Source organism: Brassica rapa, chromosome A09 (genome assembly GCF_000309985.2).
Source record: "Brassica rapa cultivar Chiifu-401-42 chromosome A09, CAAS_Brap_v3.01, whole genome shotgun sequence".
Lineage (NCBI taxonomy): Eukaryota > Viridiplantae > Streptophyta > Magnoliopsida > Brassicales > Brassicaceae > Brassica > Brassica rapa.
The window spans coordinates 37,190,553-37,204,514 of NC_024803.2; the positions used below are offsets into that span (position 1 = coordinate 37,190,553).

The 13,962-nt window shown below is 37.6% G+C and overlaps 4 protein-coding genes across 5 annotated transcripts; 1 reads left to right on the top strand and 3 right to left on the bottom strand.

Annotated features, from left to right (window-relative positions):
* Window positions 1-41: 41 nt before the first annotated feature.
* On the bottom strand, window positions 42-4,043 carry LOC103841869 (dynamin-related protein 1E). 2 transcript variants are annotated; one of them, XM_009118448.3, is made up of 16 exons: window positions 3,857-4,042; window positions 3,610-3,766; window positions 3,465-3,528; window positions 3,284-3,391; window positions 3,112-3,213; window positions 2,969-3,019; window positions 2,817-2,878; window positions 2,584-2,674; window positions 2,428-2,492; window positions 2,158-2,352; window positions 1,956-2,075; window positions 1,796-1,866; window positions 1,508-1,733; window positions 1,380-1,430; window positions 452-847; window positions 42-371 (listed from the first exon to the last, which is right to left on the bottom strand). In XM_009118448.3, exons 2-16 carry the CDS (start codon window positions 3,754-3,756, stop codon window positions 243-245), a joined length of 1,878 nt encoding a protein of 625 aa, XP_009116696.1. In that variant the 5' UTR covers window positions 3,757-3,766; window positions 3,857-4,042; the 3' UTR covers window positions 42-242. The 2 variants fall into 2 exon arrangements, 1 of the variants encoding a protein (XP_009116696.1); XR_004451238.1 differs by lacking the exons at window positions 42-371; window positions 452-847 and adding an exon at window positions 1,007-1,124 and having other exon boundaries at window positions 1,207-1,430; window positions 3,857-4,043.
* Window positions 4,044-4,295: 252 nt separating this feature from the next.
* LOC103841871 lies at window positions 4,296-6,263 on the top strand. The gene has a single exon (XM_009118449.3). It carries the CDS (start codon window positions 5,227-5,229, stop codon window positions 6,046-6,048), a length of 822 nt encoding a protein of 273 aa, XP_009116697.1. The 5' UTR covers window positions 4,296-5,226; the 3' UTR covers window positions 6,049-6,263.
* A 1,216-nt stretch (window positions 6,264-7,479) lies between these two features.
* Window positions 7,480-10,949, bottom strand: LOC103841872 (E3 ubiquitin-protein ligase ATL4-like). Its single transcript, XM_033279596.1, has 2 exons — window positions 8,711-10,949; window positions 7,480-8,676 (listed from the first exon to the last, which is right to left on the bottom strand). Exon 2 carries the CDS (start codon window positions 8,644-8,646, stop codon window positions 7,711-7,713), a length of 936 nt encoding a protein of 311 aa, XP_033135487.1. The 5' UTR covers window positions 8,647-8,676; window positions 8,711-10,949; the 3' UTR covers window positions 7,480-7,710.
* On the bottom strand, window positions 10,601-11,406 carry LOC103841873. The gene is made up of 2 exons (XM_009118451.3): window positions 10,956-11,406; window positions 10,601-10,665 (listed from the first exon to the last, which is right to left on the bottom strand). The coding sequence occupies exons 1-2, from the start codon at window positions 11,404-11,406 to the stop codon at window positions 10,601-10,603; spliced, it is 516 nt and encodes a 171-aa protein (XP_009116699.2).
* Window positions 11,407-13,962: the final 2,556 nt, after the last annotated feature.

Consider the following 13,962-nt stretch of genomic DNA (forward strand, 5'->3'; position numbering starts at 1 on the left):
GTCTACTGTCTCCGAAGTGAAACGGCAACGCGTTTTTAAATAAACGGCAACGCGTTTTTAAATAGAAACGAGAAGTTTATATTACAAAGGTCTGATGAATCAGATGATAATAACTTGCATACATAAGGACATAGTCAACGAACATATTACAAGTCCAACGAACTTAATAAACAAACACACGAAGTTAATAGTTTTCTAATCACAAAACCATCACCAGACACACTCACACGCTTCAGCTCTCTTCACCGCACCCAAGCAACTGCATCAATCTCATCTCTGGCTTTTTTATACAACTCAAGCCTCTGCGCGCACTCTAGTCTCCTCCCCATCAAAGCCGGATCTTCATCTAGCAACAGTCCCAACTGTTTCCCCTGTAACCATAACATGTAAAGTTTTGAATCCGAAACACTTTTGAGACATTTTATTTTTTAGTATATAGTCTTTAATTTACCTCTCTCTTGCTGATCTGACTGTAGAAGTAATTGAGCAGCGCGAGCTTAGCTTGTCTAACCTGACAGTAAACACAAGCTTTCGGGATGGTGTTACGAAGCGTGTCTGAAACAATGCTGACATACGCAGACACGTTTGATGCTATCCTTCTGAAATGTCCATCTCCGTATAGGTCTTGTGTTGCGGGGGAAGGAGAAGCGGCTTGGTTTTTGCTGTTGGCTACTGCTGGTCTTTCCATTTCTTGAGGAATTTTCCTGAAGAACTCAGCTGTTAGATAAGCAGACTCCATCTCGACAAGTCTAATAACCGACTTCTTGCTTTCTTCCCTGAACTTCTCCAAGGAGGTGTTGGCTGCTAAAGCTAGCTCCACTTGAAGTGAAGGGAAACGCTTTAGCTCCTGCATTTTCGCCATCACAGAGAGATTTAGGTCTGTGGTTTCGGTTTATTCAGTTCAGGTATTTTGGGTTTCGGTTTATTTCCCACCGAAGTGAACCGGAAAAAATTGGTTCGGTTTCCGTTTAATTTCGGTTTCTAATTATTTTTTTGTTTCAGATACTTTCAGTTAAATTCGGTTATTTCAATTAAATTCAGTTATTTGGTTAGTTAGTTCGGTTAATTTGCTTCGGTTGTCCCAGCTAATTTCGGTTATTTTTTCTTTTTTTTTGAAAATCGAACTCCAAACCGTAACCGAACCGAAAACCAAATCATTTTTCAAAACTTTGCAGAACTAAACCGAACTCCGAACCGTAACCGAACCCAAAACCAAATCATTTTTCAAAACTCAGCAGAACTAAACCGAACTCCAAACCGTACCCGAACCGAAAACCAAAAATTTCAGTTCGGTTAGGCTGGTTCGGACAAAATCCGCAGGCCTAGAGAGACTCATTCAGTAAAATCCTTTCTTAGTTCATTAAGTAAAAGACTCTCACCTGAGTTTCTGCAATTGACTTCCTGACAAGCTCTTTCAAGACAAAGTGAACCTGAAGCACACAAAACTCATTATGGTTCCTCTATATATAAAAAAAAACTGAAAGTGAAGGGTGTAGAAAGAGCTTACAGCGTCCACAGAAGCTTCAGCTGGACCTCTAAAGTAACCTAGCGCCCCTTCAATAAGACGGCGATAACCTTGTTCTGGTGCAATCAAGTGAGGCTGATAACCATCTGCTTCAGAGACTATCCTCTTCACACTCTGTAGAGAAAGATGGCGATCAAAAGGAAGCTTTTTAAGTGCAGCTGGGAGCTGGTTGTCGAAGACTCCGTAGATACGGTCACCTCCAGGACGCCTACAAATGTCAGCATTAATAAGCAACTGGTGGAAACTTCAAAACAGTAAGTAGATGCTTACCCTCCATCAAGATGTTCCTTGAAGATCTTATCGAATGCACGACACATCTCCAGTATAGTGTAGAGCTGAGCCTGAGAGTGAGAGTGAAAGTGAGACCAGCAGGTTTAGCACACAGAAAAGAAGAAAAAGAGAAATGGTTTCGTATAGAGAAAGTACTCACCCCAGCATCAACTGCAACAGGCCTACCCAATCGGTCTAACTCTCTCTCGAGCTCCTCGATGCTTTTGTTTATTAAGGATAGGATGCTTGGGATACGAGACCTGATAACAGACTCCAAGTGCTGCAGAACAAAAAAATAGACCATAGGGAAAATGAGAACCAATCAAATTAAAAAGAAGTGTATGATAAAATATCAAGAGCACCTTAGAGAGCAGCTTTGCGAGATATTCTGATCCCATCTTGCTGGCTAAGTGACCATAGTCAGGACTGGTGTCAAAATATTCTCGCTCTTTGCGTCTAGCAAGCATCATGTCAGCATTCCTATTAATATCTGCTTGGGAACGGTTCACTATCCCAACCCAAGGATGTTGCAGCCTGTATGATCTTCCCTCAAGAACCTTATGAATGAAAGCATTACTATTGGTTAGGAACAACGTCATGTACCACGCAAAAAAAAATGAAGAGGTGCTTACTTCTAATGCGTTAGTTCCTTTGTCCATCAGGTCTAACTTTGTAAGAACACCAAATGTTCTCTCGCCTGGGATGATCAAAAACTTTATCTCATTATCAAAATACAAAAGTTGATGCAAAAGTGCAACATGCATTTACAACAGAAGAACAAAACAAACCTGTTGGATCTACTTCTTTGGCGAGCTTGATTGCATCTGATGTAGCTATGTCTTGATTGGCAGGAGATATAGCTAGTATGATACAGTTGGGCTGCAAAACAAACAGAACAACCCAAATAAGGAACTAGAAAAAAGTATCTGTATAATTATAAAATGAAAAGCATATAGTACTACTACTCAAGGTTTTTTTAATATGGGTCTTACGTTTGTGAAATGTTTACAAACTAACTCACCTTATCAACGTATGTCCGAACCATGGACTCAATATCCTCAACAATTGTTTCCGGCTGTCCCTCTAAAAATCAAAGATAGTGTCAATAAGTTTCATACAGCCAGCAAATAGTAAAGAAATTAAAAACCCAACCAAGAGATAAGAGAATCATACCAACAGCAACTTTGGTTAAACCGGGTAAATCAATGAGGGTCAGATTCACAACTGTTTCCAAAGAAAGCAAACATCAAAGTTAGTTCCAGACAAAAGTGTAAAAGCCTTACAGGAAGTTGTACAGGTTGTGATAAAAAGCAGACCATTAGGAGAGAAGATACTGAGGTGAATCGGAACTGGAGATATCTGTTTGCTCTTCCCTGTGATCCTATCAGTCTCATCTTGAATCTCCTTCCGAACCAAAGCTGCCATCATCAACCAAAAGTCAAACGACAAGGAACAGAACATTCATACATTAATGTTAAGGATACATACCAAAATCTATAAACTTCTTCTTGGGAAGATGGAGGAACTCTGCATACTCCTCTGTTCCTTCCTCTGTCTTATGCAGCTGCAACACCAATGGACGCCTCGTAACGATACCTACACCAAACACTTCCTTTCTCAAAATCAAAGCTCTCTGCCATACTTACAAGAGTAAAAAAAATTCACAAACCGGATCCTCTAGGAAGAAAATCTCTCCCAACTATGCTCTCAAGAACCGAAGACTTTCCAGAACTCTGCAAAAAACAAGTTGAAAGAGTCAACAGATTGAAACAGAGGAAGAAGAAGTCAAAGCTACTTGGACCAGAGAAATTCACCTGACCACCCACGACTGCGACGGTTGGAAGAGCTTCCCAGAGAGAATTGAAAGCGTTATCTCCGGTTCCACCACCGTAGTCACCGAGAACAGTACATGCTCTCTGTATCCTGTTAACCAACCCAATCAAGCTCTCCATAGTTGTCATCTTCCTTCTCCTATCGTTTCAAATTGAGAAATTCAAAGTTCTAAAGACGAAATTTCAGTTCAGAAATAGCATAAAATTGCTTGGAAATTCGCCAACAGACCTGTCTCTTTATGGTTCTACAAGGTTGGTTCGGTCGGGTACAGTCGCTTGGACGCTGTCTACGAGCTAAGGAATGTGTATACTATGTGCTTCTCTGGTTCGGTTTAGTCCGGTACGGTCTGCTTCCAACTTTAAATAATGGAATGAAGATAAGATTGTGTGAGTGCATATTGTCTATTTGCTCCTTTTTTTATTGAAACGCGTTCGAATTTTCGAATTTTGAAGTTCCACGTGGACCCACACATTACAGAATCTGTCGGAAAGCTTGGAGGCCCTGGACACTAGTGGTTGGATTTAGAAGGCCCAATAAACAAGGAAGACTCGGGAAAAGGCTTTAAAGCCCAATTGTAAATTTAGGCCCAGGATGAGGTTTGGGGTGAGGCCATGTGGAAAGTAGCTGAAGAAACAGACGAACATTCGTGTGATGTGGGAAACGAAGATGGCTCGTTTTCACCTAATAGTTGTCGGCTTCTACCAGCCATCGTCACATGCTTCCCTTTTAGATTTCTTATTTAATTATTGTTAACTTTCTGTATATGCATTGGATTGGATATATCCTCATTCAAGTGCTGTTTTAAAACTCAGTGGCTGAGGTAATCACTACACATCCCATTCAAATCCAATGGTATTGGTCCGATAAAAATTTAAAGCAAGGTCAACTATGAGATTTATCCTTCTCCCAGAAGCAGCACCTAACAAGTAATCAAGTATAATGGCGTTTGTTCTAAATAATGATTTCTTGTATCAAACTGTTTAAATAATTATCATAAAATAATTAAATTTAAATTGTTTGTAATTAACTAAATGTCAAATGTGTAACATTTTGGGATGATTAAATTGTAGAATCCTTCACTTGTTGTAATCTTTTTATATAAAAAGTTCTGAATAATAGATCTTTTATAAATTTGGTAATTAAATTTAAAAGTATGTATAATTTGTCATAAATCATGCAATTTTTTACTAAACTGAAATAAATGCTAATTACTGACCTAAACACGTAATTGGTATACAAATCGTAAAAAAATAGAGATAAATGTTGGACACGATGGTGATGATCTGTCTAAATGTTGTGCTTTACATTACAAAACTTCAAATAGCTTCATAAAATAAAATACTTTCAATCTCTGGACTCTTGATCCCGACAGAGAATGCGTTCTCTCTCCTCCGAGTCATTTATCTCTCTCTCTATCTTATTAAAACAGAGAGATCTTCTTATAAAAAGCCAAAACCTTTACCACCAGCCAGATCTTCTGCTTCTTTCTTCTCCCCTTTACAGGTTGTCACATCACTATAACAGCGAAACTCTCAGCCATATCATCTCCTCTCTCCGATCTCCAAAAACATCATCTTTCTCTCTTCCGTTCTCCTCCGATGAGGTGTAAAAGACACACCGTCGATCTCAGCAGCACCGCCGGCGTCTGCGCTTCTTGCCTCCGTGAACGTCTCCTCTCTCTCGCCGCTTCCGCCGCCGTCACAGAAGACGATAATCAATCGCGTAAATCTAACAATCTGATTTTCCCTCGCTCTGTCTCTCCTTACGTAGCCCGCAGAAAATCAGACGCCGGAGGAGGAGGAGGAGGATTAAACCGCCGGTTCATCACCACTCCTCAGGTGGATACCGGATTCTCATGCAAGGACTTCGAATCGAACCGTTCCTCTAAACCGAGAAGCGGTAAAGCTTCGAGACTCTCTAGTCTGTTCAGAGCTAGATCTGACGATTTCGATTCCGATACCAAGTCTCGAGTTTCATGCTCGTCCTCGTCGTCGTCGCGGTCGTGGATCTCGTCGTTTCTCTCCAAGAAGCAACCCACCGCGTGTTACATCGAGGACGTGATCTCTGCTCGTAGACCTCAGCGAGTGTACTGTCGAGGGATGTCGCCGGCGAGAGATACGGAAGCAGAAGAGGAGGAAAACGAACCGAGAAGAACTCCGGCGATGAAAACTCCGGGGAGGAGGAATATTGCGGCGGGGATAGGGAGGAGCATTTCGGGGATGGGTTTCTGTTTGAGTCCGTTGGTGAGAGCTAGTCCTAACTGTCCGTTTAAACGGAAAATCAGATTCCCGTCGGAGTTTAACGGAAACGGGAGCGAGGTAACGGTGCCGGAAAAGCCGCATATAGCAGAAGCGGCGTCGTTTTGCGCGAATAGATCGAAGAAGCTTGTGGATATAGGTAGAGTTAATCACCGCCGTTGAGTTATTGGTGGGCAGGTTTGGTCAAATGTTTGACTTAGCGCCTTTAAGTGTGTATCCTCGTAACTACTAAAGATATTGATGGATTTTTTTTTTACAAAATCAAGCTTTTTATTTGGTGAATAATCAGATTGAAATTAGTTTAAAAGACGCTAGGGTTTCTTCACTTTTGTAGTATTATGTTTTTTTTTTGAAAAAAAAATTGTAGATGGAGCAAAGTCTTTGTTCTTGGGATGTTAGGAGAAGCAATGTATGTCATTTATATTGTTCTTGTGAAAAATACTTTTCTTAAGTGTGCAAATTAAAAGACTGATCATACCATTGATATTCTAGTGAAATTAGTTCATGATGTCATCTATATTAATGTACTCAAACGTTATCGGATAATCGTGTTGCAAACCTGATCCGATTAATCCATTTTTCTTAGGAGTTGACCAAAGATATAATCATATGTTTTTATAGCATATGACTACGATTTGTCAAAACAGACAAAGTCCATTTCTAATTTATCTTCTGATTGTAAACTGCAGTCTAATCCATAGAACTGACCGAACCAGATCAAACCAGAACTACATTCTAAGTAATTCGTACCATATTGGGCTCCGGTGAGACCTGTACAAGAAATTATAGAACGGAACCAGGCTAGCTAGTCGATCTTTACTAGTATGTTGATATGGTCAAAGGTTATTAAACTAATCATTCAGTACTGTAATTAGTAGTGCGGCAGTTAAAATTTTGAAATTAACTGAATTTTGAACGATGAGTTTCTGTTAAGAGAGTCAAGAGTGCGACAGTTTTGACTTTGTTTTTGTCTTCACGTAGAAAAGATTATCTTGGTTTCCACAATTGCTCCTCTCTAGTCCACTTCAATACATAGACCTACAAAGCTATATTATCACTTATTATGACAAAAGTCTCATTATCTTTTGTAAACCCCAAGTACAACATTGAAGTGTTTCATATCAACTTTATAAAAGTTGCCAATAACCCAAGCGCTTAAATGTAAGAGAGGGTCCCTGAGATTTGAATTCGGTTGGCGTGTCCTAATCACACTGCTCTTGCCGTTTTCTTCTAGTTTTATATTCTTGTTTGTCACTCTCTCTCGAGCTTTGCAATAATTTGAACTGATTTAACTTAAGTTTTGTAAGAACTTTAGAATGGCATTGTGAGATGAATATAAACTGAACTAAGACTCTGGCTATTATAAGTTTATAACGTATTTTAATGGTATAAAGCTTTCATCACATCAACGGAGAAGCCAAAGTTGGAAGCTGATCCCTCAGCTTGACATTATCAAACACATGCCGTTCTTTTCAACTCGTAACATTTCCTGTCAGACTCAAAAGAGCACCAGGGGTAGCTTCTTCTAAATACTAGACGGACAAAAGAAGAGACCTTTTAACAATGTTGCGTTAGCGTTTCTGGAACCAATCATTGTATCAGAAACTGGGTTCCCCAAATGTTGGCCCAAATTTAGGATATTGGGTTTGGGCTACTTGCCTATATACAGTAGTAGTATTTAAAAACAAGTATACCAAATTAGAAAGTCTTGAGTACTGTTTAATACATGTACAAACCAAAAGCAAAAGGGCTCTGTCTCTTTTCTTTCGAACCAAGCAAATGAATAAAATTTGATAGTCATTGTCATTCGGAGTCACACTCACATCAGACACCTGAGAACCACCGGAAAAGCTCACTTATCTCTTCTCCGGCATGATTCGCCTCCAAATCCACCACCGTCATTTCCTCGCTCCGACGACTGCTCCCAGTAAAAAACCTATCAGAGCTTCTAAACGAAACACCAAGCGAGAGTCTGTCCACGTAATCCTTAAGCCAGCTTCTAGAACCTTCGTTACCTATCTCTCCCGCCAAACTCGCTTCAAACGCAGGATTATAACTAGACGCAGTAACCTCCACAGGCGCGTCTTCCTGTTTTCGCGTTTGATTGAAATTGGACTCAGAGATTTCGGATTCGACGTCGTCGACTATGTACTCGAACGATCCCATTGCGTAAGACCGGTGCTGATCGTCGGATTCCGGAATCGGACCGTCGTTGCGGCGGCTGATTGATCCGATTTCGAGACGGAAACTGTTATCTCCTTCTCCGCCGCCGAGAGCCTTCGTGAGATCGGAATCGGAAGCGAACAGAGGAGAGCGACAAAGCGGACACGTTTGATTAGACACGAGCCAGGTATCGATACAATCCGCGTGAAACGCGTGGCAACAGAGAGGCAGAAGACGAAGCTGATCCTCCGGTTCGAACTTCGATAAACAAACCGCGCAGTCGCTGGAGTTAGAGGAGGTGGAAGATCGGCGAGTGACGGAGGAGAATTTGAAAATCGGGAGCGAGTCGAGCACAGAGGAGGATCGTTCTGTTTCGGGAGAGACTCGGTGAGTGGAGAATCGGAGGGAATCGGAGGGAGACGGAGAGAGAGGCGAGTGGTGGTGGTTACAGCGGTTGAGGCAGCGGAGGAGGACGCAAATGGAGACGGAGACGAGGAGAGTGATGAGAAGGATGATGATGGTGGCTAGTACGCTTGGTTTGAGACTGTCGAGAGAAGAAGAGTTTCCGCCATGGCTAGGGTTGATGTGAGAGTCCATTCTCTTTTGTGAGAGAGAACTGTTTGTAATTTTTGAAGTTACAAAAAAAAAAACTGTTTGTAATTTTGTATTGATGGCGGTGGAAGAAGAAACTAAGAAAGGAAGAAGACCCGTGAGAGTCACGTGAGGGTCATGGACCGGTCTTGTATGTATATATTGAGGACGTATTTATAAAGAAGGGGACGTTGGGAATGTGGGAGCAGAGAAGTAAATGTTACCGAACTAACTCTCCACCTGTGTCGATATTTAATACTATGAAACTACCACAAAGTTAAAATCAAATGAATGAGATTTTCACTTGTTAGCTCTCAATGTGAATTAGCTACTATAGGTTATATATGTTGTGACTTAATGGATACAGTTAGTTATCTTTTGTGTTTCTTTTTTTATTTGGAGGTTTTGGTATCATATCTTGAGTCTTTCCTTTATGCTTACCTTGTTGAGTTTAAAAACAGTCGATACCATTTTGACATTTTAGCCGATTCTTATGATTATTGTTAAAACTTTATGTTGCTTTTTATATAAAAATATGTCATGGCTATCATTGTTTTTCACACTATCCTTTTCCGAAATCCATTAGTAAGTTATCTGCCAAGTGTTACAAAATCCGAGGTTTTTATTATGCAATAGAACCCGGAAAAAAGTTTGTCTCGTTGCGTGAACGAAACCAAGCCTCAAGAAAGTAAGCCGGTTTAAGTGGGTTTAAGATTCAAACTAGTATCACGTACAACTGTACAATAAATTTAATCAGAATTAATCCATTGATTATTAGGAAATGCTAAAATTAAAGGACGATAACATTGTGGTGAAACATATCTTCTTTGTGTTTGTAAATCATATGAATAGTTATAGAACATTCTATATTACACAGAACCTTAGTTAATTCATATATTTTCAGTTGTTTTAAAGAAATTTCGGTACGAGACAAAACGAAAACAGTATACTACATGAATTCCACAAAGTTGGTTGGCTTAAAATTAATACGACTACGCAGGGAACATGTGAACACAGCTTTTATTATGCAAAATCAGAATGCCATTTGTAATATTAAGTCCATCACGTAATGCATGGACTGATGGACGTACAAAGACACATGACTACTCATTATTGGATACAGTACTGATTGGATATTATTGTTTTTTGGGGGTTGCATCTGTAATGTTTTGCGTAAATTAAGGTTGCAGTTGCACGTTCGTAGCAAGCCTCCATACTCCATTAAGGTCTCATATTTTTAGTAATACACATAGATTATACAATATGAAGATACATCAAGCTATCCAGAAACTATGCCACCAAATACGTGAAACTGCATGCAGATACAATCTGTCTGGAAGGTTTATATCTGATTTGCCACTAAAATAACTTAAATCAATATTAAACCATCAATCTCGATGTTGACGAATCATACAAAGGCATAGCCAAACTTGTCGGTGTTCGATTACTCGATTGAAAGAAAATGTTTTTTCGAATGGTCTACATAGCTGCTAAGATTCAGTATAAATTTTTAAAACGTTAGAGAGAATTTAAGTGAACTAATGTAATGAGGAAATGAAAGAAACATGGTGGTGTGCTCTTGTGTCTGCATTCCTGAAAGGACAACAAATTCATTAAAACAGACAACCTAGCTACTTTTAATCATCTAAACCATGAAATATTTCCTTTCCAAAATCAATTTGTTTACTCGATCTTGTATACTTTATTTGTATTGCACTCTAAGCATGTTCCTCTTTTTCTAATCTACAACCTAAAAAAGGAAGAGAAAAAAAACGATTTCTTAGCTCCCTGGCTCAAAGTCTCAAAGTCAAAGGGTGAAGCCTAGTCTACAGACAAAACGAACAGATCATGAATCAAAAGAACCTAAAGAGAATTCGACGTAAGATCTTGAGCTTGGTCTGAATTTCACTGTATGTTCAATCACCACATAAAATTAGGATCAATGAACATAACAACACATTTACGCTAAAGTATTTGTAAGATATGAAGTGAGGTTCCCAGACACTGATCTTGGCATGTATCCTCCTGAAACATGTAAACAAGACATAGAGACATAAATACAATCAAGCAATCACAAGTCAACTTTCAACTTGATCTTCAGACCTAGTAGAAAAATGCTGGAACCAGAATCAATCACTAAGCAAAAATATATGACCTTGTCTGTTTCATAAGAAACAAAACACATTCAAATGAGGAAGTAGCTTAGGAAACAACAAAAGAAAACAAGAGTTGTAAGTAGTTTTTGAATCTAACAACATAACTTTTATCCCCAAAATCCAATATTGATAAGCAAACAAACCATTAAAAAAGTTAACCTATACTCTTAGTCAACAACCCTGAGCTAGCTTCTTCCTCTTCAGAGATGTCTTCTTCTTGGACCTTGTTCTTCTCGGCTTCCATCTCCTTCTTCGTCTCTTCTTCAAAAACTTTCGCCACTATAAGAATAGGCCCGTAATAATCGAAGTGAGCATCCACACATTCACACAAGGTAGTAGAGACTTCCCTACACTTGGTGACGATATCTTCTTTCTTCTTCTTAGCTTCCTCTACACAAACTTCCCAAGCCATGAATGACTCTTTGCAACTACCTCCTTTCATGAACTCCCAAACCCCGAACGTTTCTTTCTCTTCCTCTTCCTTTGGAGATCTGGATTCCACTGGATCGTCCAAAACAGTTGAAGAATCTCCAAGTTTCTCTAACGGCGCTTCCTCGATTCGAGGTTTGGAATCGGATGAAGTCTCCGTTTTTGGATCCGTCATCACCATGTTCTCTCAGCCGCGAGATTCGATCGTAATCCGCGATTATACAATTTATTCAGCCGATGACTCCCAATGTCAAACGATGAGTATATATACTCACAAAGTAGTAAACGATGAGTATATATATTTATATTTATATAACCTGACCAGATATACTGCCCTTGATTTTCATTAGAGAAAAAGATTAAAATATCACTAAATCAAGTTTTTGTTCCCAAACTAGCACTCAAGGCCAAAAGTCACAAAAATAGCACTCAAGGGGTAGGGTTTAGGGTTTAGAATTTAGGGTTTAGGGTTTAGAGTTTAGGTTTTAGGGTTTAGAGTTGAAAAGTGAGTTTTTGGGGATAAGATTTCAAATTTTGAAAAATAAAAAAATTTAAATTTTTCAAAAGATAAAATACTATTTTGGTCATTTTAGTTTTTGAGTGCTATTTTTGTGATATAAACTTAGAAAGGTGCTATTTTGGAGATTTGCCCTTTTCATTATTTGTCTATGTTAAGTCTAAATAGTCGACTTTGTTGTCAACTAAAATGAAGATACTTCAGTATGTAAGTCGTTTTATTTGGTCATTTTAAAGCATTTTCTTTATGACAGACAGACTGGAACTTATATCTATAAACATGATCTCCCAAATCGAATAATATCATGACTTATTACGCTTTTTTTTTTTTGTAATACGAAGAATTAGTTAGTGAATTTAAAAATGTTTTGGAGTTTGTTGATGATCACATTTGATGTAGCGGAAATTTTATAAAATAGAATTAGAGATCCATTGATTTTAAAATACTCAGAAAATTAGAATAATATAAAGATTTTATTCAGTCTAAAATTTTTTAAGATCAATATTTTTTAAATTCGTTGAGATCAAAAGAGAAAATTCTCAACTTTATGAATCAATCAAAAACTGACTACAACCATAAAATTAAAAGACTATATATAAGAAAACATTAACCCTGAAAGAATAATTATAAAAGAAATGAATAGATATTTGGATAATTTCAAATATCTATTTGCATCAATATTCAAAAACTAAAATTCAATCATTCACACAATTCTAAATGTTTCAACAACATATGCATCGATAAGACTAGATAACTCCTAATCCTACTAGCAATAACACTTTTAATATTTTTAAACCTTTTAGATAATCATAATTCGGTAAGATTAGGATAGTTTGCGTTTCTAGCTATTGTCAAGCTTAATCCAACAAATTCACCGTAAAATCTTGAGTTTAGTCTGCATTTTACTATTAGCAACCACCACATAAAATTAGGATCAATCAACGTAACAAAGCATTTAATTATGCTAAAGTATTTATTAGATATGAAGTGAGATTTCCAGACACTGATCTTGTGTCCCTGAAACATGTAAACAAGACATAGAGACATAATTCATCAAGCAATCATAAAACGATGACCATAATTACCTTCTACTACATATGCTCACATGCCATCAGTAGGCAGAAACAAGGCTTCTTGGCAATCATAATGTACATCAAGAAAGCGGCACACCTACACATCAAACAACCATTAAAACCGTGAGAATAAATCCAACAATACTATGAATGCATGTTCTGGTTCTTTTTATTTGCGAGAGCAATCGATCTCTCTTCATCTACTGGGCCTAAGGTGGGCTTTCTTTAAATCCATGATTCAATGAAACTCTTCTATGGACTTTACTTAACTCTTCTATGGACTTTACTTAACCCTTATATATTACTCCCTCTTTTCCTAAATAATCTATGTTTTAAAATTTTCACACTTATTAAGAAAACACTTAAAATTTTGATAATAAATGTATGATTTTCTGTGTTTAGCTATTTCCTATGATTTTTAACCAATTAAAATTCAGTAAACACAATTAATATTTTTGAAATTTACAATTTTTCATTATTACATATATTGAAAATGTAAAATATGGATCTTTTAGAAACAAAATATTTTTCTAAAACATGTATTATTTAGGAACGGAGGGAGTATAAGATAAACATTATCATTTAATGCTTTCACACTAATGATACATTTCAACCTCACATCAGTTTCAATTTGGTATGCTGATACGGTGGTCTCACAGTTATTTAATAATAAATGCGTTCACATGCTAATTCTTTTAATCCCACCACAAACAATTTAATGTGTTCACACTAATTTTTTTTAATTAGCTCATTTTTAATTCTTGCATTTTTAACTTTTGTATTAGTGCACTGAAGTTCTCTCCGTGTAACTAATGAATAATATCATTTCGAAAGAAAGAAACAAAAAATTTATTAAGATTCACATCAACTAAAATATTAGAATGAGAATGTTTTTTAAAAATTGAAAGTTTTGTATCTTGTTGAACTTAACCATGGTTAAGACTTTTGTACACGAAAGCAATAAATAATTATGATTGGTTATGAATTAAGAAAACTGAGATAAAAACCCCACACACAATGTCAGATCTTTAATTTAGCCGAATATTGTTTTTTCTTTTTGGAATTTTCATATCAGACCAAGAATTAGAAACATAATGAGATTGCTGAAAATTCAGAAATCAGAGAAGTTTTAAAAGAAAAAAAATTT